This window comes from Streptopelia decaocto (assembly GCF_964273445.1).
Source record: "Streptopelia decaocto genome assembly, chromosome: 7".
Classification (NCBI taxonomy): Eukaryota; Metazoa; Chordata; class Aves; order Columbiformes; family Columbidae; genus Streptopelia; species Streptopelia decaocto.
Genome location: NC_138661.1, coordinates 6,713,314 through 6,736,636, shown reverse-complemented (window position 1 = coordinate 6,736,636; position 23,323 = coordinate 6,713,314). Strand labels below are relative to the sequence as shown.

The following is a 23,323-nucleotide window of genomic DNA, read 5'->3' as shown; positions in this document are numbered from 1 at the left end:
TCCCAGCACTACTGGTGTAATTCAGCACAGGGGTGTGAAAGGGTAAAAACGCATTGCAAGGGCCACAGCTTACAAGGCAGGCTGTCAACATGCCTTTTATTCCCCTATTCCCCCTCACTCTAGTTTCTGAAACACCTCACTTTATTACAACACACACCACACTTATTCGACTGATGCCAGCAGCCCACACCCTGTTATTATCTCTCCCACTCCATGCTCTTTTGAGACATATCTAAGTTTTTCTCCCTGCTCTACCCACTCCCCCATATGCATCACCCCACCTCACACCTCTGATCGCTTTTCTGTTCTCAGGCACTTTCTCTAGTCTTTCAAGCAACTGTTTTTCTCAGTGTAATCTCAAAGCTCCACTCAAGTTAATACCTTGGGTCTTTCTTCAGATTGCTTGGGTTACTTTTTTACACCCTGAAATAATATCTACGTTCACAAGTGAAAAATATTTCCCTATCCCTACACTCTCTCAGTTTGTTTCCAGCATCTAAGATAAACATGACCTCCAGGTTCTCCACAGTAGACTCTGGTTTGGAGCATATACGTAACCTGCTAAACCTGATGGTCAGGGAAAGTCACATTGGTGGCCCTTAGTAAAGTGCTGGGTAACAGATTCAGGATCAGGGGTGGCATGTTGGTCCCCAAAACACAAAGGGATGGGAAGCTCCACACCACCGTGTTGGAGCCATTCTTACCAGATGAACTCCCTGCAGTGTGAGCAGTACGTTGGCTGTCTCAGGTAGGTAGCCATGAATTTGTGCCCGTTCACCTGATGCACTCGCCTTCGCATCGCCCGCTGGCGTTTCCGAGTGAGGTTCTTAAAAATTCGATCCCTCTGGAGGGTCCCTGTGAAGACAAAAGAAAAAAAAAACACAAACCATTTACATGATCATGCACAGTTATTCCTCCTGTTTTTGCTGTGGCACAAACTACTTTCAAAGGCCACAATTACATCGCTGGTTTAGAAGTCAGGGGACCACACTATAGAACAAGGAGAACATCTGGGAAAGGCAACAGAGGAAGCCAATTGCAAAGGCCCTTTTAGCTCAAAATTACATTCTCCATCCAGAAATAACTGGCTCTCCTCATCTTCCTCTTGCTCCTCCCCCATGTTGAGACATATAGTAATGCATTCATTCACAAGCTGTAAACAGACCAGATGCTCAAGGCTAATGAGTTATTATAACAAACAGCTTTTGGGGAAATAACTCCTGAAAACATGACTGTGTACAACTGATTGACCAGCCCCAGATGGCAGCACCTCACATGCTGAGCCAAAGCAGGGCCTTGCTTGGTGAACAGCATTTATCCACACCTGCTGTTCTCATGTTATGCTTCAGGATCATCATTTGTATTGTATAACAATCACAGAATCATAGAATACCAGGTTGGAAGGGGCCACAAGGATCATCTGGTCCAATCTTTCTTGGCAAAAGCACAGTCTAGACAAGACGGCCCAGCACCCTGTCCAGATGCATCTTAGAAGTGTCCAGCGTTGGGGAATCCACCACTGTCCTGGGGAGATTATTCCAATGGCTGATTGTTCTCATGGTGAAAAATTCCCCTATTGTATCCAGCCAGAATCTCCCCAGGAGTAACTTGTACCCATTACCCCTTGTCTTTCCCATGGGACTCCTTGTAAAAAGGGAGTTTCCATCTTTGTAGCCACCCTTTAAATACTGGAACATGGTGACGAGGTCTCCCCTAAACCTTCTTTTCTCAAGGCTGAACAAGCCCCGTTCTTTCAGCCTTGCCTCTTACGTCAGCCTTCCCAGTCCTTTCATCATCTTTGTGGCCCTTCTCTGGATCCTCTCCAGCCTGTCCACATTTTTTTAGGCACAGCCTAATTTTTCAAGGAGGACTGTTAGTTGTTTGATATGCACCACTCTGTTTTCTTTAAAGGGCTCGTTTTCCAAAGGGTAGATAATATTTTATAGTTCTGGAAAGCAGGGACCCAGGAACTGCAGAGGCTCAAATCTGAATTGTTCCAAAATTTAATTTAGTTCAGCCATATACAATTTCCTAGCAAAGCTCCATTTACCCAAAACAAGTCACTCTTAAAAGGCAGAACTGAGCTCTAGATCAAGAAAGCCATTCCCCTGCAGCAGCAGCCATCTGACTTGCAAATCACAGCCAGCTGGTCTCCAGGATCCTCACCGAGCCCAGGTCAGGCTCAGCTGAGCTTCCCAGATCAAAGCCTCATCTGGGGCACACTCGCCTCAGAAGACAAACGTGAAACATTCAGTTTTCTAGTTAGTTGCTTTGCAAAGAAATGGCCTGCTAACAAGTGCATTTTGGGAACACATACAGCCTGCTAGAGGTGGTTGTGCACCGATGTATGTCTGTTTGTACTCAGGATTCTTGTTTTGAGCATGGGCTGGATGCAAGATAAAATGCCAGCTATTGCCAAACCCTCTGTACGATATAATGACACAGGAAGGGACGGGCAGTCTAAACTTCCCACCCATCTGATCATCCCGGAGCGGTGCATCGGTACCCAAACACAGCTGCTACCCTCCCACTTCATCTACCCCTCAAAAGGGGGCAGAGCATTTCCCTGCTTTCAACTGGCTTTGTTGATTAACCGCTGGGGGAAAACAAAAAAGGAACAAGCTGTCAACCTGATCAAGGCTTGAAACGTAAGAGTCCCACATCACAGGCCTATTTCCTGGTCCTCTTTGTAGGAGTGCAGATAAGGGAAGCCATCCTGTCAGTACTGAACCCAGCCACTTCAAAAGGCTGCAAGCCACACGACGTATTCCTCTCAGTACTCTTGCGACACAAGTTTAGAAGCAAAGCTGGCCATAAAGCTCAAGGGCTTTTTTTCTTTCTGTTGTGTTCCCCCAGCCATTTGTGTATGTGCCCCCTCCACAGGCACTAACAGAAACCTCCCACCTGATGGCAAAACTGCAACATGGAGCACTCTTGACTTTAAGACAACTTGCATTTATTTTTTAAATGGAACTGCACACTATAAATTAAGATTTTTGCATTAAAACACAAAAAAGGATGTGATAGGGCTGATCCAAGCACTTAAGAGAAACTTGTGTTCTTCACTGTAGAGTTTCAAACAGCTGGGCAGAGACCGGTGCAGAAAAGCCTGCCTTTCTAAGGAAGAGCTTGAACATGTGTTTAATTCTCACTGAAGTCAACAGAACTCCAGGGACCACAGGAATTGCCAGGCTGAATGAGAACATCGGTCCATCTTGTTTAGCATTCTGCCTCTGTCAGTGGGCAACCAGAAGCACATGACAGCAAGATGGAGGAACCCTGCAGCTGGAGGATAATTTGCCTCTTACACACACACAAGATGTCATTTCCATGTCCAGAAGTGAGAGCTGATGTGCGGTGGTTTAATATCCCTTCCAAGCATTCAATCATCATTGCACAATTTCAATAGCCTCATTATCCAGTGTAGGAAACGTGGCTGAGATGAACTTGGAGAGGTCAACCAGTTCGTGTCTCTTCCCCAAAAGAAAAAGATCAAGAGCCAGTTCCTTCACTGAGCCCAAGCTTCCTGCAGCTTCATGTGAGAATTAAAAAAAATAAATAATATATATCCTTACAGTATTACAGAATTTGCCCACCTTTAAATTCAAGAGAACATCTCCTTGATCTAGGTTTAAGCATATGCTTAAGTGTTTTCCTGGATCAGGGCCAAAAGCCTCTATTGGCAAAGTATCTTATCTTGGCGTACGTACAAGAGAATCATAGATTCATAGAATGCTAGGGATTGGAAGGGACCTCGAAAGATCATCTAGTCCAAACTTCCAAGGCATGGAAAAGGAAGAGCAGGGCTTGTGAGTAGGTGCTGAGCACGTAAGTAAATCACCTAAAGAAGCAATCCAGTTGCTTTACACCAGCTGCTCCATTAGAAGCCCAGCAGCTGACGCTCTTTAAGTTCACTCACTCACATCTGCCAGAGTTTAAGAGAATATGTTCCCAATTTAGCTCACATGGTTTCTGGCTTTGTTGCGGCTCCCCTTGAGGATCAGCACGGGGTAATTGTCCCCTGGCGGTCTCCCACGCAGTGAGCAGCCCACACGCAGCCAGGAACAGACCAGCCCTTTGCAGAGGAGCAGGGGACACTCAAAGGTGACCTGTATAACCATCGAGAGGGACACTGCCGTGTGTCCCTGTGGTTTGCCTGCCTTCGGAGAGAGTGTAAGCTTGAAGTGGTTCAGGAAGACCAAAAAATGACAAGCACTTGCTTTTTCTTGGGTGGTGGGGCAGTCTCCATGCTGCCTGCACTGGTGGATCACATCCATAGCCAGTCTTGAGCTTTCTTCTCTGAGCCCTCTTGGCCTCCATCTCCTGTTCTCCAGCCACCAATATCTCATATGCAGAGCAAGAGCTTCCATCTTACAGACCTACCTTTCATTAAGACACATGCCACAAAGTTTTTGTCCATTTTTTTTACTTTTTAAAGCACCATTCAGATTTTAAATGTTCCTCAAATTTCACATTTTCCCACACCACTTGGCTACTAATTTCTCCAGATGCTGCACATCTTCCAGGTGATCCTCGTTCATGCTTATATTCATCTCTCCTTAAATTATAGTATTAATAAGCTTGAGACTGACTTCAGCAAGGCCTGGATTACTTTTCATTGGCAATCTGCTCTTTCAGGTACTGCTCTTCCTATTTCCTGATGCCATCTCTAGCGAAAAAGAGAGGGAGAGCACAGCACAACTTCAGCCACACCTCGGGCTGCAGGAGACCATCCGCCACATGATCTAGTGGATCTACACATGCAACCACACCCTGCAGAATAAACTGCTCTTTCAGAAGGCCTGGGCGCTTACCCATCCCACACACCATGCCATGAAACAGGCCAAGTTTAACCCTCCAACAAGGTGCGAGTGATTTTGAAACGGTGGGACATATCACTACCAAAACCACCTTCCTCCCAGACTCCTAGATGGCAATTCCTCATCTCACATCCTTCACATCTGCCACTGGGCGAGGGCTTAGGTGCAGAAACCACCCACACAGCACTGCAGTCTGTTTGTGGACAGGGTGGCCAATGTTCCAGCCCCTTGTGCCTCTCACCTTTAGTATCAGAGGATGTAAAGTCATCACAGACATTTTCTCCACTCATATTCTGCGTTCTGGACAGTTTCCTATAGAATACATACTTTTCCTCTGCATGAGGAGAGTGTTTTACAAAACAATGCAGCTCTAGACCACTTTAGGAGACACAGACTTCAAAAAGCCTCTAATTTGTGGTAAAACAACGACCACTATGAATGGTTCAAATGTCCAAATACTGCTATAAAAACAAGCATGTAATTGCTGAGTGAAGGGAGTTGTCCACATCCACAGTTAAATTTGGACATCTGTAACTATGGGGTATTTACCGTGCCTGGCTTTGTGTAAAAGTAACTACAAAGTTAAATACTAAAAATCCTCTTCCCCCTTCCTTCCTCTCCTCTCATGCCTAACACATGTTTATGGCAGTGGAAATTATGCATGCGGCGGAGAGGAGAATAAATAACCCACCAAGTCATCTGAGGACATCTGATAAAACTAGCACATGGCTCACCCCCCAGCAGCCTCATCGCACCGCCCCACCTGCCCCTGAGCTTCTCTGATCCTGCCCTTCCCAGCCACACATCCCCACTTTCTCTTCACCCCATTTTCTAATCCACAGGGTAATTTCAGGTAAATTGTTACAGTGGTGATATACCTACAACAGTGAGACAAGAGGGAGAGCTCCAGGATGAAGTGTTGTGCGTGTAACTATTTGAGTTAAAGACGGTCAAGGTCTCATCTATTGGAAATCAATCTCACTGTCGCACTATCAACTGCTGCTAAAACGCTGGCACGGCAAAGGTCATACAATCATTTAGGTTGGAAAAGACCTTTAAGATCATAGAGTCCCACCATAACCTAACACTGCCAAGTCCATCACTAAACCATGTCCCTAAGCACCACATCTACCTGCCTTTTAAACCCCTCCAGGGATGGTGACTCCACCACTGCCCTGGGCAGCCTGTTCCAATGCCTGACAACCCTTCCTGTGAAGAAATTTGTCCTAATATCCAATCTAAACCTCCCCTGGTGCAACTTGAGGCCATTTCTTCTCATCCTGTCCCTTGTTCCTTGGGACAAGAGACCAACACCCTCCACGCTCCAACCTCCTTTCAGGTAGTTGTAGACAGTGATAAGGTCTCCCCTCAGCTCCTGTTCTCCAGGCTGAACCCCCCATGTCCCTCAGCTACTCCTGATCAGACTTGTGCTCCAAACCCTTCACCAGCTCCATTGCCCTTCTCTGAACTCTCTCCAGCACCTCAATATCTTTCTTGTAGTGAGGGATCCAACACTGAACAGAGTGTTCGAGATGTGGCCTCATCATTGCTGAGTACAAGGGTCATTTGGATATATCCCCATACATGACAATTTCTAGTGCTATATTGCCATATGCATCAATGAGTTTTTAATTTGAAAGAAAGATATTCAAAAAAGCAATAATGTTAATAGATCAAAGCTTAATTAAGCCTTTTTTTACTTACAGTAGTAACAGTAAACAGGTTTCCCAATGCTCCCCTGGGAGCACTGCAAGCAAGATCCCATTGCACTGAGTGATACACAAGTGGGAAGCAGAGACCAACCACTGAACTTATTAGACTGTAGAAAGCAAGACAGCGGATTGACAGAGCCCTGACCTCTCGCAAGCACCACGGCACTGAACAATGATTTCAGATCAGGCTAAATGCACATATAGCCTATGCCTTAATGGCGAGTAGTAGTGGGTGTTTTAGGAAAAGAGTATATAAAACAAAATCAAGTCAATGGTGGGGAATGAATACACACACCTACCCCTCCAGCCATCAGTATGGAGGTGTTCTCTCAATATTTACCTAACAGCCAGCTTCCTCACATCTACTGAATATAAACAGAGGCTAAACCAAGATGTTTATTTTCCAAGCTGGAAAACATGTATGTTATGACAAGAAACCCTTACAAAGGCTTGGTATCTTTTAACCAAGAGTTCTACCATCATAATCCCATGGATGGTCAAAATCACAGGAAGCCTTGATAATGAAAACATTATGAACACAACACATTGTTGAAGAAGTGGCTGACAGCCTGAATCTGAAAAGGGAAAAGGATTTAAAGGCTACAACCCAAAGTGGTATTTCCATTGCTGACTGTTCTGACTCCCTGGTATTAGTGCTGCAAAGTGAAAGCCTTGCCTTTCATAATTACTGCAAAGTTTTTTCTTCAGTTCCTCTCAAAAGTCAGCTGGATGCACGAATCGGCCAACTGGAAAACAGCCACATCCGCAGAGATCACGTTAACCACACCGGGTTTCCTTCCCACTTCACATCCGTTGAAGATTCTGTCCTCCTCCTGCTTTTGCCAGCCTGTGCATGAAACCAGGGCGGTCCAAATCCCAGGAGAGGCTCATTGCAAAGTGAACATGTGGCACACCAAGCACAGGCTGGGACTTCTGTTTGATCCAGCTGCTGTTTTCCCCTCTGAAACTGGATAAAGTTTTGTATGAAGACCAGACAAAGAGCCAGCTAGTGCTGGCACCACTAGGTTGTCTTCTAGTACTTTCCAGGAAACCCATGTGCTGTTCATCTTTGAAGATCCCAACCCATCAATACTGTCTGAAAGAATGAAAAGAAACAATGATGCTCCGAATCCAAAAAAATAAAGTTTTCCCACTCACGAGTAAGAAACAGCATTATCAGTAGTCTTGACAATGCAAAAACATGTAATTATCCCTGTATCGAATTACACAGAACTTAGCAGTTGAGGGAAGGTCTCTGTTTCTCATCCAAGTGCTGACTTGGAGCAGATCCATCTTGTTTTCCAGCCAGGTCTAGGACATAAATTCATCTCAGCTCTCAGCAATTAGCAGCATTTGAGTACTGAGGCTTAACGATGATATTTCAGTGTGGCAGCAGTAAGAACAGGATCAATGAAGTTCACCCAACAATTTTAGCAAACATGACAGTTCTCAGCTATTGCTACAAAAGCCCATTGCAGGCTTATTGCTAGAATTACACGGTGATGCCAAAGCTCTGGTGAGGAAGAGACCACAAAGCCAATTGGAAACGTCTCCACATTTCCCAGGCTTACCAGCTACAGCCTTGCTCCATCCGTCACTGGTGAAAAACAGGGTCCAGGACCTTTATGGGGGGTTCAGTTTGGTTTACTCACAGTCTCTTGCACTTGGCTGCAGCAGTGCCAGGGACAATGGGACAGCTCTGCAGAGCTGGAGTGACCGGGACGTGGCTGTCAGGCAGCCACCCACATGGGCAGGAGAGGACAGGGATGCAAAGCAGTCGGCAGAGCCCGGTGCTGGGGCTGAAGGAGGAATAACTGCTTTATATCTGTTTGCATAATGTCTGTGAGAACATGATAGAGGAGGAAGGAGGCAGCTTGAGAAACTCTTAAAACAAGTATTCTGCTGCCACTTCAAGTCTACCAACCAGTTATGAATACCATACAGGTTATTTTGCATAGAGTTTTAATTGTGATTGCTGCACAGGTTTTCAGACATGCACAGGGCAGCTCAAAAATACTATTTTCCACATCTGTGCTTATAAGTTATGTCTGGGAAAATTTTTTTAGATGTCTGCTTAACAGGTGTTAACAGGTACCCTATTTCACCGAAAATAAGACCTACCTCAAAAATAAGCCCTAGCATGATTTTTCAGGATGCTTAAAATATAAGCCCTACTCCAAAAATAAGCCATAGTCACAGTTCACAAAAAAAGTCAATTTACATAGTGTCCAGGCAGCTACACATGTAAACAAGTAATAAGTTTTGGAGCAAAAAATAATATAAGACCCTGTTTTATTTTTGGGGAAACAGAGTATGAAAGCAAGGCACTGCAGCATATTGTGCAAGGCTGAAAAATATGAATGGAAAAGCCTTTCCATTAATTTCTGCAGTGAGTAACAGGGAACCGAGCAATTGGGACTGCTGAAGGTTAATAAAAGATTTCGGTGAACATGAGCCACCCCGTACCATAAGAGATGAGGTTCTCAGAGATCATTGGTGCTTTCCAGGGCACAGGCTGTAGAAAAGCCACTGGCTGCCACAGAGGATGTTTGAAGGGGATAACCACTTTTCTTTACAGCCACACCACTGTGAGACAAGGAAGGGGACAGCCCCGGTTTTCACCCTGCCATTGCTTCTGTGCCAAAGGCAAGAAACATTTTACCTGCACTTCATTTTATCATTCCATCTCTGCAAGTTTTTTGCATTAATTTGGAGATGTTAACCTTATGATACTTCTGTTTGTGGAAGAGATCGGCTTGGAGTGATAATAGCGGAGAAGAACTGCCTCGGCTTGCACAAAGAGGAGATGCCAGGAGAGAAGGATTTTATTTTAAATTAGAGGAGGGACTTGAGAGAAACAGCAGAAACCCAAACACTGAACTGAGCCCTTCAGAGTCCCAGATAGGCACCATAACTGGAAGGCCACACAGTACCCATGAGGCTTGGAAAAGCAAGATGAATTAGGCAGGTTGTATCCAGTGGGATGACAGATAACACGCTTCCCTCTGGTTGTAGTCATGGTCATCTTGCAGCAGCAGTAGAGGTCCAAAAGGACATGCCCGTCCTATTGCTCCCTCCTCACCATCTCAGACCTGCCAGCATGACTCCATCTGCAAGCACTCCATACACCAGTCCTGTCACATTGATCTGGGGTATGAGCGGGCAGCAAATAAAAAAGAAAACCCATATTATTAAAATTTTAAAGTTGACTCACACAAACAGTGTGAAACTGGCAGTAACAACTGTCTTCCCTCCTCAGCTTTAGGCAGAAAGGCACATCTGCTTGCAGTCTCAATTTTATCATAAGATGGGGACAATATTCATCCTTACTTTAAGATGTGCAAATAATACTAATAACTCGTGCTTCTTACTGCATTGCTCATTAAAACCTTAACAAATCTATTCCTCTTCCTCCTCCCCTCACCAACTAAAATCATTATTATTTCCTTGTGCTTAGGCAAGTGAATTTCCATTGTAAAACTTCCTGTTAGTCCTTCTCAACTATTAAACTCAAGAGAAAAATGTTGAGATGTGATTTGTTAGGGAAGGAAACTATTTAAAAATTATTCATTAAAAAAGGGAAAATAAAACTAACAAAGTAACTTTGATCTTTTCCATGATTAATTCATGCGCTCTGCACCATAAGTTTTAGAAGACTTCAAACTACACCGGCCACAGTACAGAAGTAGGAATAACAGAGTGACAGCATTTATGGGTCAACGTTACCATCATTCATGCAAAATCCTGGAGAAAAGCAGAAATGGCAGGTTGGGCAAAGAGCAGAGAGAACCTGAACCCTTCCCTGCTCCTGATGCCTTGGGGCTCGTGCGTGTTGTAACCATCAGCAACTCACATGCTCGGAGGTGGTATCACAATGGCCATTATAAGGCCCTACCCACACAGGGGAGCACAAGCTCCAAGTTAAACCTATTTTTAACCAGATGCAGGTTAAAGCTATTTTTAAGTAGATGCTCTGGGGACATCCTTCTTTCGGGCTCTGTGGCCAGCTTCAAAATCGGCCACTTTGGTATTAGAACAAGAGTGTCCACACAAGCTTTTTACACTCAACGAAGTCTGTTTAACTATGCTTAGGCACTGCAGTTTTCCAGAGATGTGGGCTGAACATCTGTTTCAAAGAAGGATGACCAGGAAAACATTCTCTATGTAACACAAAACACACAAAGAAAACAGTATCAACACAAAGCCAGTTGAAATGGGAGTATCAAGCATCCAGAAAGTTGCGTCCAGAAGGATCCAAGGTTTTGTAGCAATTCTACAAACGGCAAGAACATTCCTCAACAGAGCAGCAACAAAACCTCAAGCCTTCCTTCACCAGGGGAACTGCACCTCTCAGTGGGAAAGCAAATTGTAACCCAAAGCACAACTGGTCTCTAGTCAAGAACAAATTAACTGAGAAAGCTAATGAAGTAGGACAAGCTAAGCACTCCCCTTTTTCTGCTGTCGGGGCCTCTGACTGCTGTTGAGCGATGCCCCAGCCCTTCCCTGGTCGTGCACAGGCCCCGTGCTCCCCTGGGAGGATGACCAACATCTGAATCACCACCTTGCAACACCTGGATTCTCCTGGTCGACTGGTCACCCAGCAGTTGCCCAGACCCAGCCCAAGTCGTCCAGCCGCACACTCAGCTCTGATTACACAGCCGATTCCTGGTACTCTTGAAATTTCCATGTGGCAGCTTGCTAATAAGTTCTCTAATTGCAACAGCCTTAAAAAGCAGGTTGTTTATCATGTTGCTCTCCCACACGCCTTCCCACGCACCACGGGCTGCGCCAGACGCTGCAGCAGCAAAGCATCTGTCAAAAAAAAAACCCAAATTCAGCCTCTTGTATGGTGAAGATATCCACCAAAAAAGCAGCACCTCTTCTCATCAGAACAATCCCCACCTTGGTAATGCCACAAGGAAATACTTGGTGCTCGGGCTACCAATCGCACTTGGCTTCATTGCAGAGCCCGTCTCCTAAAACACTTGCACCGATGGCAGGGGCCATCACTGCTCTGCTATGCACTGCACCCCTCCTAGTGCTGGTAAGTTATTTATTATTATTATTATTATTATTATTATTATTATTATTATTATTATTATTATTATTATATTGTCCCAGAGGGATTTCCCAAGGGCTGCAGGCCAGGAGGAGCGGCACGTTCAGAAAACACAGCTGTCCGCGACAGCTTCCCCTGCAGCTAACACAGCCAGACCTGATCCACCCCCTTCCCCATCTCCTCCCCAACAGGGTTTTCACCTTACAATACATATTTCTCCATTTCTGAGACTTCAAAAGCAGATGTCCCAAATCCACACAAATACAGCTTTAAAAGTGCTGAGTGCCACATGGAGAGGGCATTGTTTGCCTTGGCTCAGGATCTCTTTATACCTAGAGAGAGCAAAGGACCCTACCAGTTTCACCAGCTCCATAATGGCCACCAGCACCACCAACCAATTCTAGTCTCGCAAAGGGGTGGCCCTTTCCACCCAGTGTAAGAGCAGCAGTAATAGGTACATATTCTGCCTTCCCGCAGGCTCTCCCATCTCACTCCTCCCAGTTAACAAGCAAGCAGAGGTGGGTGAGTGGGAATAAAGTCACTTTCTCCTACAGCTTGTGAAAACACCTAAAGCTTGCACCTCTTTTCATCTTTTCTTTTTCCCCAGTCCCTCAATGGGGAGGGACTTTGTTTAGGCTGAAGTGACAGGAGGTGACAGCCAGCCTGCGGTTTGATGCTCACAACAGCTCTTACAGAGATTTCAGCGTGTCCCTGCCATCCAGGTTCTGGGCTCCTCCTCAGAGCACAGCCCAAAGCCATCTGTGCTGCAGGAACACAGGACACCTCTGTGGCTGAGGTGAGCGATGGCCCTGATGTGCAAGTTGCCATGAGCCCTTTTGGACAACAACACTGGAGCTTCTCTCTGAAGGGCTTTTTGTGCCTTACCCCACATTTACAGGTGAAATACAAGACCAGAGACAATGCAGGTAAAAATGTGTGTGACCAGACTGAGACCCCAGATTCCTTCACCCACCACTTAAGTACTCTGAGCTGGGCAAGCTGGAGAAGAAACATCTTTCTGCTGTTGCTCCTGCTGATCTGCAAGTCTGTACCGTGAACACATAGAAAGGACAAATTTTAGGCAAAAAAAATTCAGTGGTCCCTGACTTCTGAGAGTTTGATTCTGTAACAAAAGAAGGTTTTAAGATTATTTCCTAAATTTTCGTAACAAAAACTACCATTGGAAATAAGTTTGCCCATTGGAATTGGAGCAGTGTCTCCCTTCCATGGTCGTGGTTCACCAGCACTGTTGTGTCTCAAACACGCAGCTCCAGGAAGGGGGGACAGCACCAACAGGGAACACTTCACTCAACAGGCTTGTGCTCTGCTGCACAGATCCAGCACTAGCGACGGACACACACACCTGCTCAGCAAGTCTGACAGCTAGACGGCAGAAAAGAGCTGAGATTCTGGGATTAAGAGCTTGATTCCAGATTCTAGCAAGAAACAGGCTTTGCTGGTCACAACCCTTCTCCTGCAGCCTTTCATCATCCTCTGCAGCTCCTCAACCATCCATCTGTCCATATTCTCCTCCTCCCACCTTCTTTAACCCTTTGAGCTTCTTTAAGCTTCTTCTTTCTTATACCTCCTGCCCATACCCACCTACCACCATTCCATAGAACAGTCTCCTGTTTCCTTCTCTGTCTCCTTATATTTCTTCTCTGTGCTTCCTCCAGACTCTTATGCCTCTATTCGTTCTCCAAGTGACTTTTCCCATTGTTTCCACCATTCACTGTCATTGCCTCACACCCCAGCAGACAGGATATGGAGAGCAGAACATCAGCTCATCCAGACCTCCTGCCTTCCTCTCTCCTCTGTGCACCACCAAGTACCCCCCTCCCGCCCCACCGCAGCATTGCAGGCCAGCGCTGAACACAACCAGAGGACAGATCTGACCCAAAAACCAACCCACAACCCTGCTCCATATTTGCTCAGCTTCCCAGTCCAGCCAGCCAGTGCAGAACTGGTCCCATGCAAGGCCAGCCCAAGGGAAACCCAAGAGCATCCTTTTCAGACAGACAGATTTACCCTCAATTATGAAACCGCCTCAGTCTCATACCAGCAACTACCAGCAGTGTCAGCGTTGCCAGAAGGAACAATCACTGAGGTGGGAACCTACTCGATGCAGGTGATGTGCACAGCCCTTGAAGCCACGCTGATCTCATGCAGTTTCTCCCAGAAGATCACAAATGGGTAGATTTTTCCCAAAGACAGCAGAAGGCAGATGGGGATGGCAGAGGCTCTCAGCCCTCCCACACTCTCCTCTGCCAAGCTTGAGGTTGCCCTGGCAAAACAACATCAGGATCTCTTCACTCAAAGCTCTATTTTGATGCAGCATCTCTCTTGGAAACAATGAAGTGCTCCAGAAAACAAAAAACAGCTGGCACTGAATAGCAGGAACCTCAGCATTTTATGCTGGCCACACTCAGGAAGAACCCAAAACAAGGGTGTATAATTTGCAAGCATGAGTATTTGCCTCCAGAAGTACCGCTAGAAGACAAGTTCTGCTTCCTACAGCTCCACGCCAGCTCACCTAAGACTGAAGACCCTGTTCTGCTTGGCTGTTATTGAGATTTTACCCCACTTAAGTGAGGTGAGGGAATTAATTGCCACAACATCCTCAACACACAGCCGACTGATGCTGCTGGTCCTCCCGCAAGCAATTAAATGATGCATTAATACCTTCCAGGTAAACTGAGGTAATCAAGCAGTGTGGCACAACAGTATCTTGTTACCTTGCCCATCCTCTCGTGCCGACAGGCCCAGCAGATCCACTCATGAACTGAGTCCAGTGCTGTCCCATCCAGGTGACAGGGACTTTGGGACACCTGACAGACTGGGCTGTCAGACACCCAGACAGAAGGAAAACACTTGCCTGTGGTGCTACCACCTAAATTACCACCTAAATTGCTCACGCTATCCTCCAGCAGCCAAAGTTGACAGTCCTGGATATCAAACGGATTAAATGGGACACAGCCTAATTTAGCAGTCAGCTGAGGTGAGGTTAAAAAATAAACAAAAGTGTGGTTTTGTTGTTTTCTTTTTTTCCTTCACCTTCTCCTACAGATTTACACAGTGACTCCTAGGTAAAATACTGGGGCTTTTGAATGGCCATTCACCTATTTAATCAGTCAGGTACCTCCTAAATTGTTGTCTAGGGAAATTCAGGTGCAGCACTTGACCCCAGTCCACAGCACCATCCAGGTGCCCTTGAGCACAATGGGTGCAGAGGGAGATGCCCAAGAAGCAGCATCCCCCAGCACAGGGTGCAGCAGCAGGGGACAGGGCTCCTGTCGTCATCCCTGGATCATGGTCCCGACCTCCAAGAGCTTCATGGTCTGATCCTTTCAGCCCACATTTGCCATCCTGCTTTGCTGCAGCACAAACACCCGCCCCAGCACAGCACTGTCCTCCAAGGACAAGTAGAGAGATTTAAGCTCCTCTGGGAATCAGTGTCACTTTTCCAGGAATCACATTAAAAATAAAGCAAAATAAATAAATCCCTGTTCCTCCTTACAGCCAGAAACACTGAAATCCCAGAGCAGATTGCAAGCTTGCATATTTATATCTAGGTTTCAGAGCCCAGACAAAACACAGCCCACTGAGGAAGTGAAGTTAACCCTGATATTGCTGTTTGTTGCATTTTTACAGCCTCTGGATATCTAAGCAGTTGGCAGATCGTGGCAAGTCCTGAATTACTGCCAAAAACCTCTCAGCATTAGACATGTTGCAATAGCTGTGGAGCTCAAATGGATCATTTTCCAAGAAATAAAGGTGGTCTTGTGGATATGCAGCATGCCAGGGTGCTGCTCACCTCCTGGCTCTGCATTAGAGTCCCTCTGTAACACTAAGCAAAGCACGTTATTTACCAGGACCTAGATCTTTCAGCAATCAGAAATAAACAGTTCAGGGATGTTGTTTTTCTCCCAGTTGAAAAACTTTTTTCCTGTGAAAATTCAGACTTTACCCAACTTGTTTCTCTCTCTCTTTTTTTCTTATTTTTAAAGGAGGAGAGGCATATGTGAGATATAAGAGTGCCAGGGTCCAAAAATACTTGGCTTCTCTCTGCAATATTTAAATGTGAAATGCAAATGTAAATTTTGAAGGCTTCGCCTTAGAAAAAATTACTCACACTATCCTCCCACCACAAACAGTAATAACAATTCATTAGCCCCACATCTGTCCATCTTGTCTATCTTCCAAGGCTGGGCTGTCTCATTACAGTGACCTCTCCTCATGCTACTGTCAGCTTTAACAGGGCAACGGAAAGGCAGTGCTTGGGAAAATGCACTACAGCCACTTCTCCTAATGGCATCTCATAGCCCACAGGACGTTTCTCAGAATGTCTAAAGGCTCTTCCCTCTGAAAAATATCTCCAAGAGGTTCTTCATGGTCTCTCTGGCTTTAAAACTCTCTCCTGAGACCTTCAGCATTGCTGAGAAACTTTAACATCCTTGTATTTAACTTGTGGGGGCTTCGTGACATGGATAGAGCCGCTCTTGCTCCCGCTGGCTTGGCTGACACAGGTCCTTTGGGGTGCAGGTTTGCATGGTCTGACCCCCAGGAGAGCAGCACCTGCTCAGGACATCCCGATCAGCTTCTGGAATTGCCTTTTACTTTTTAACCTGATGGACATCTTCCAGCAAGGCTGAGGATGCACTGAAGTTCACAGCATCTATGGACGACATTCCTGGTCTCTGCAAGGGCTGAGTCTTCTCCAAGGTGCATTTACGGTGTATTTTCTCTCCCATGGGACTAAACATTGTTCTGACCCATTTCCATCTGGAAATGCAGAGTTGAACCACCATGGAGTGCATGTGGAAATCCCCTGCCTGGTGTGCACATACGTGACAAGTGTAAAGCACTGGAAAAGGTGTAAGCATTGGAAAAAAATACAGGTTGTAGAAAAACATGTCTCCTGCTGCTCTCTGCCACGTAAGACTATGGGCTAGACATTGAAGATTTCCATGTTCTCAGATTGCGAACCAAGCAGAGCAAAACTTTCTCTATCCTATTCTGCACTGATGTTGCCTATTTAGATCAGGAGGTTCTCTGGATGGTGTCTCCTACATGCCTCAAAATTTTGCTTGGGCTAGTAACCCAAAACAGAGTGGGCCAACTAGCCAGGGGATGAAAACAGGGCATTTTTCATTCCTGGTTCCTAGTTTCCAATAATTATTCCCTTAACTAAAATCCTTCTTAGCACAAATCTTTTGTACTCGTTGAGACTTCAAGGCTGCAGATCTTTACTGGTGCCTGTGTGATTATGTGCTGTTTCTCAAGACAAAAACCACTTCACCTTAAAAAATGTATTCTAAGAAAAACAACACCAAAAGACTAAGAGTCTTCATGCTTGAGAACAAACCACCCCAAACACAGATGTGACAGTGGCTAACTAAAGGAGCATTTCCTTGCTCTAGAGTCAGGTTCAGGCTCCTTTGCTGCTGGAAAGCCTACCGACATTAAATATTTAGCAAAGGGTTCTATATCTGCTCTTCTAGCATGTCACTTGGCTTTTCAATATTCTCATTGTTCTATTTCTTGCCCAGAACTCAAATTTGTCTTTGTCTTTCCTGACATTGAAAGAAAAGAAACAACCACTACTTACCTCACAACGATGAAATGAAAACTGAAATTCAAGCCAGAATTACCACTTTGAGTGACAACATTAAAAAAAAGGAAAACTGCAAGTGCTCAAAGCACTAAAATAGAAGCGCTTTACTTCCTACAAGGCTTGCTTCATTCATTAATTCTGTCAAATAATTTCTTTGTATTAATTTAATTATCTGTGCTCAAAATTAAGAACGGCAAATAGCAAAACTGAGGGCACAGCAACGCACGCTGCAGGCCAAGCTGCGAGAGGACTCTGCTTGCTCCAGGACTCCTGTACTGCAATGGACAGAGGTTCACGCCATCCTGGGGCCTCTTGGTGCCCAGTTTGGCTTTGCTGTGATGAAACACCCTGACCCATCCACCTTGACCCGCTCTTCAGTATCTCTGCTAACTTCTCACAGGTGTCCAGAAGCACCAAGAAGACATGCAATTCACCCACACTCATAGCAAGGCATTTTATTTCAAATCAATCACCCCCTGCCCAAGAAGAAGGTAATTCATGGCTTGTCCTTTTGCAAATGAGACTAGTATTCAGTAGCAAAGAAAGACAAGTTGTGTAGAGCAGGTCTGAGTTCCTGCCACCATCACCAGCTGTGCAACCAGGTGAGGGAGCACCCTGATAGCATCAGAGTCACTTGCTAGAAACACGAGCCCCAAAGACAGAGTCTCTTCAGAGGCACCAGGTCACGTTCAACCGGAGTCAGGAGAACCTAGATGACACCCTCAGGCACACCACGCTGGAGAACCACTATGGCTCCCGGTCACTGGTGTATTCCTGAGAGGACGCTCCCAGGTGCTTTCCAGGAGTGGCGAGGAAGACAACCCTACTCAGAAGCTGCCCACCTGGAAATGGTTATGGCCAAGGTGAGGAGAAGAGGAACAACATTAGGAAACTTGACACCCCACGCAGCACTACCTATTCTAGAGACCAGTAAAACAGAAACTCTCCCTTAAATGAAGTTGAGAACACAGAATCACAGAATGATTTGGGTTGGAAGGGACCTCTGGAGATCATCTAGTCCAACCCACCTGCGAAAGCAGGTTCACCAGAGCAGATCACACACAATCGTGTCCAGGCAGGCTTGAATATCTCCAGAGAAGGAGAATCCGCAACCTCTCTGAGCAGCCTGTTCCAGGGCTCTGGCACCCTCAAAGTAAAGAAGTTTCTCCTCATATTCAGATGGAACCTACTGTGCTTCAGTCTGTCCCTTCATCCTGTCACTTGGCACCACTGAAAGGAGTCTGGTCCATCCTCTTGACGCTCACCCTTGAGATACTTATAAATATTGATGAGATCCCCTCTCAGCTTCTCTTCTCCAGGCTGAACAGACCCAGCTCTCTCAGTCTCTCCTCATCAGAAAGATGCTCCAGGCCCCTCGTCATCTTCATAGCCCACCACTGGACTCCTTCCAGTAACTCCTTGTCCTTGTTAAACTGGGGAGCCCAGAACTGGACTCAGAACTCCAGATGCAGCCTCATTAGGGCAGAGATCTTGTGGATTATCTCAAAAAACCTGGTACACACAGGGGTCGTCACAGGGAGGGAGAGAGGACACTAGCACTTCAGTTAAACCACAGCGTCTGTGGTCCCCAGGGATGGGCAGAGCTGAACATCCTTCGGACAGCTACAGCTTTGCTTGGTCCCACACACAGCACGCTGCACCCCACTCTCATCCCCAGCACATTCTCAGATGAGGCACATCCACCACAAAGACAGATCTCTCAGAGGAGCCACATTTGTTTTCTTAAAAGGAGAAAGAGGCAAGGAGACACAAAGAAAGAGAGAGAGGTAAGAAATGCTAAAGGCACCGCCACCAACAAAAACATGATAATATCCAGATTAAGAAGAATAAGGAAATTTAAAGAGAAATCATGATTTTTGATGACTTGGAGAAAAAATCCCATTAGCAGGCAAGGTTAAATAAGTAAAATCTAAGAAAGACTGAAAAAAATCCTCTGAGGGAGATAGTGGGGGGAAATCAATCCCCTAGCAATACCTGCAGTCTGGCAGGCAGAAGTCAGTCCTCATCTTCTCCAGAAAGCAGCCTGGAGTGGAACAGCGCCTGGGGCAATGTGGGAGATGGCAGGAGGAGTGGGTGCTTCCCTCCACCCCAGCGGGGCCATCGAGACCCAGCACCACCAGCAGAGACACGGTCACGCTTGGAGAGGTCACCTCCTCCCGAGGTAAGGAGATTTTCATTTAATTTTGCACTGGTTGCTTTACACAGGAAATGTCAGCTGAATAAGGGGAGTTAATATAATCAGGTATAGCTTAGCACAGCAACAAATACATCCAGCAGAGAAAATAAAGATAGGCAGGGATAATTTTGCTAGACCTTCCTTGCTTCCTATAGCTCCTTTCATTTCTCTTCCTGAAAAATTACACGTATTTTTAACACGTGAAACAGGCTTATTTCCCTGCCTCAAAACAGCAGGTTAACACGGATGGACAGAAGAGCCCTATGGGAACGTACAAAGAACTAACCTCTTCCCAGCTCTATGTTTTCTATACTGCCCTCATCCCAATGGTACACAAATGCTTATGTCGAACACACTGCATCCCTTGCTGAAGGGCCACCCTATCCCCCATTCCCACCATAAGTAAGCAGAACCAAATTAAACTTTTGATCAAACAAAAAAAACCCACTATTTCTGAAGCTAAAAAAAGTACAGGCTGCCAGCACCACTGGGACTGTCTATTTTAGGTAAGCTTTCTAGGACAACAAAATTATTCAGTCTCAGGTGGACCAAACACCTCAGGCTTGTTTGTTTGTTGGGGGTTTTTTGCCCTTTTAATTTTTTTTTTTTTTTTTTTTTTTTTAATTGTTATCTTCCCTCTCTCCAGACACTTTTTGATCTTTTACTTAGCTGGAGTTAGATGATGGTGGTTGAGACCCTGTGAATTTGGCTGTTTCCATAAACAAAACAACAAGCTTGGCATAAAACCTCTCTGAAAGGAATAATGTGTCCGTGGCGTGAGGACCAGCAGCAGGCACAGACCCTCCACCTTTGCTCAGTGGAGCTGTCAGAAGCTTTTCAGAGGAAGATGCTCCCCACAGCTCAGACTGACTCCATTACGTTATCCTTCTATTCCCTTGATCTCCTGAAAGCAGCAAGGCAAGAGCTGCTAAAAAAAGCATGTTGGTGTCTCAAAGAATCAGTCTACAGACACAGCCACATTGCTCTTTTTACCTGCTGGAGCCTGGCTTTTTTTGCAGTACCACGTCACCATTGCTGGAACCTTTTCAGAGCAGGAAATGCACTGGGGTTACACACTTAACCATTTATAAGTCATAAAAAAATGATCAAAAGTCCTAAACATCATGTTGCTTGAAACTCCACGTGGGTCTACGTGATATCCTGTTGGGGTCTAACGCAAACTACTAACCCAGACAGTTGGGTTTTCTGCATACCCATAGGCACATGCAGCCTTCGAGTGGTCTCTGCCATGTTAGCTGTCACTAACAGGGAGGACGTGGTAGCTGTTGCCCCCCAGATTAGGGCAAACAAGTGAGAAAGCCACTTCTTGTGCTTTCAAGCTGTGAGTTATTCTCAGACTTCTTTCCAAAAAAAACCTCCATTTCAAATACAATTCTGAGCATCCACATTTCCAGAACAAAAAAAAAGAGAGACAGAAACATAGAATAAAATATGATGTTATGAAAGAGACCTCACTGTTTTTCAGAAGAAAGAGGACAAGGGAAAGAGAAGTAAACTATTTCCAACATTTCCCATTTTCCTCAGAAAGCAGTAGCAGTACAAACATTTGAGTTCTCCATCTCTTGTCTCTGAGACCTTGTTAGCAACGTGCCTTAATGCTTGGACACCAGCATGAGTTTGAACCACTCCTTGGATTTATGCTCAAGCCCATCATCCCTGCTCAGCCCTACCTTAAACAGCCAAGCGTGACACAGTGCATGTGGATACAAACTGCCACGCTGGTCAGTAAGAGCCCTCTAGCTGCTTGATTCTCTAGTTTCTTGAACTCTCTTCCATCATCAGCTGTATCGTAGGCAACTAAAGCCAATTTCTAGTGTTCTTTTGACACCTATTGCTCCCTAAGAGCCATTGCTTTGGACCTGCAAAAATGTCCTCCATGCCTCCCTAGAACTTTTTTGCACTCTTCCTGTTCTCTGCTTACAAATAGAAAGCTCCTCCCAAATTATAGCTTGAAAAAGTAATCCTTATGTCTCCCTGTCAAAGCACAGTTGTAGGGAGCATCTCCCTAGAGAAGAAAGGGTAAATGATCTGTTAACATTTTAACACATGGATAAATGTGAGAGTAGCTCCCAGACCCCAGAGTTACCACCTGGGCAGAGAAAAACACACATTCCTACTTGACAGATAAAGAACTAAAAGTTGCAGTGATGCTTTGTGGTCTGCTCAGCTTTACTTGGAAAGTGAACTTCACTGGAAAAGATAATTCTGCTTCTCTCTGCCTTGCTGTAGTGCCAGGGTGTGACACTCCGCATCTTCTCCATCACTCCAAGACCTCACATTTCCTTAGAAGTCAAAGTCAGCCAGGCTTTCTGTTCATGTCTCCCTCCTAACATCCTTCCCGCAAGCAGGATTACGCCCTGTCTGTGGTTCCTAGATGCATACAGGGAAAGATGTCTGCAAATCCTGCCACTGCTTCCACACCACAGGGCTGGGGATGCTGCAGAGGAGGAAGAGGAGGAGGAAAAGGAGAAGATGGAGAACACGGACACCGTTTCCCTGCAAACCCTTGCTGGACCCTCAAGTGTGGCTCAGCTGATTACAGACTGGATTGGGCTCAAATGCATTAAAAGGCCACAGCCATCCCACCAGGAGCAAAGATCTTTGGGGTGCAAACCGCCCAAAAGGAAACCAAAAGCATCGCCAGCTCCTCTGAAGCAGCAGCTCCCCATCCGGCATCTGCCTGGGGCCCAGCACACACCAGGCTGCCGGCTCAGGAACAGCGAGACAGCTCCCCAAAAACATCCAAGTAAAACACAAGCTTGTATCATATTTAAACCTGCACTTGAAAAACAAAAGCAGGGGGACTGACAGGCCTGGGCACCTGGCACAAGGTGGGAGCCAGGGGAGCTGTGAGGTGGGAGAGCAGAGCTCCCTGTCACCTCTGAAGCCCCCAGCACAATCTTTGTGCCAAGCAACCAGTTTTTAGGGCAGGATAAGAGAAAGCATTAAAAATCCAGCTCAGGCTGCAGATAAGCGATAGTGGAGCAGATCCTGCCTCGATTCTTGGTCTCTGTACAGAAAACACCCCCAACAAATGCAGTTTGAGACCACAGCTAAAACAAGGAAGAACCATGGTGTAGGTTTGAAGAAAATAGCCTTTCTCTGAGCTCCATCCCAGGTTTCCTGGGTTCCTCCAGCACAGCTCACATCCATGCTTGTAGCTGGTATCACAACAAAAAAGAGGGAAATTAAAAACATCACGCTATAAAATATAGTTAGAGAAAAAGAAAATCTGCCCAGATACTTTTTCAGGGCAGCTGTCACACTAAAAACTTCTAAGTTTCCTGTGCAAAGTGAACTCAGGAAACAAACGCACGTGAAGTAGATGGGAAACACGGAATAAAATCCTCCAGATGTTTTAAACATGTTCTATTTTAAACACCGTCCTCAGCTTGCCCTTCAAGAGGCACCCAGGTGAAAAGTACAAGTGACAAAAACAATCCGTTTGAAGGACAATTTCAGATAAATAAACGAGATAAAGCAGGAATCGGGTCCCTGGGCACACACAGCGCCAGCCGGTATGAACGGCCCTTTCCAGAACTCCCACCTCTCTCAAGAAATCTCCGACGAACAACAGCACGTGGCCCGTGTAAATAACGCCGTTCACTTGGTAACTGATGGCAAGAATACATACCAGAGTCCAGCTCTTAACACAAACAGGCCAAAATAATTCCCTTACCTTCTGTGAAGCTGCCTGTAAGAGTTATGACGACAAACACTTTGCCTTCTGGCTCCAGATCCACCTGAAAAAGTAAAGGAAATATTAGAAGACTGTTTTTCAAGGCAGGATTTTGCAGGAGAAATCCTGCCAACGCTTGATAATATTTGAAGATCTATATATATTCGCATGCATGCCCTTAATTTTACAAAAAGAAAAAAATTTTAAAAATCAAGCATTCA

At 45.7% G+C, this 23,323-nt stretch overlaps 1 protein-coding gene across 1 annotated transcript in view; it reads right to left on the bottom strand.

The window, feature by feature from the left end:
- The window catches only part of PRKCH (protein kinase C eta), a 121,620-nt gene that overhangs the window by 71,851 nt on the left and 26,446 nt on the right, over positions 1–23,323 (bottom strand). Inside the window, exons 2-3 of the mRNA XM_082059466.1 lie at positions 23,103–23,166; positions 705–855 (exon numbers count right to left, since the gene is read on the bottom strand). Of these exons, the coding sequence (XP_081915592.1) occupies positions 705–855; positions 23,103–23,166 (215 nt within the window). The remainder of the gene's footprint in view (positions 1–704; positions 856–23,102; positions 23,167–23,323) is intronic.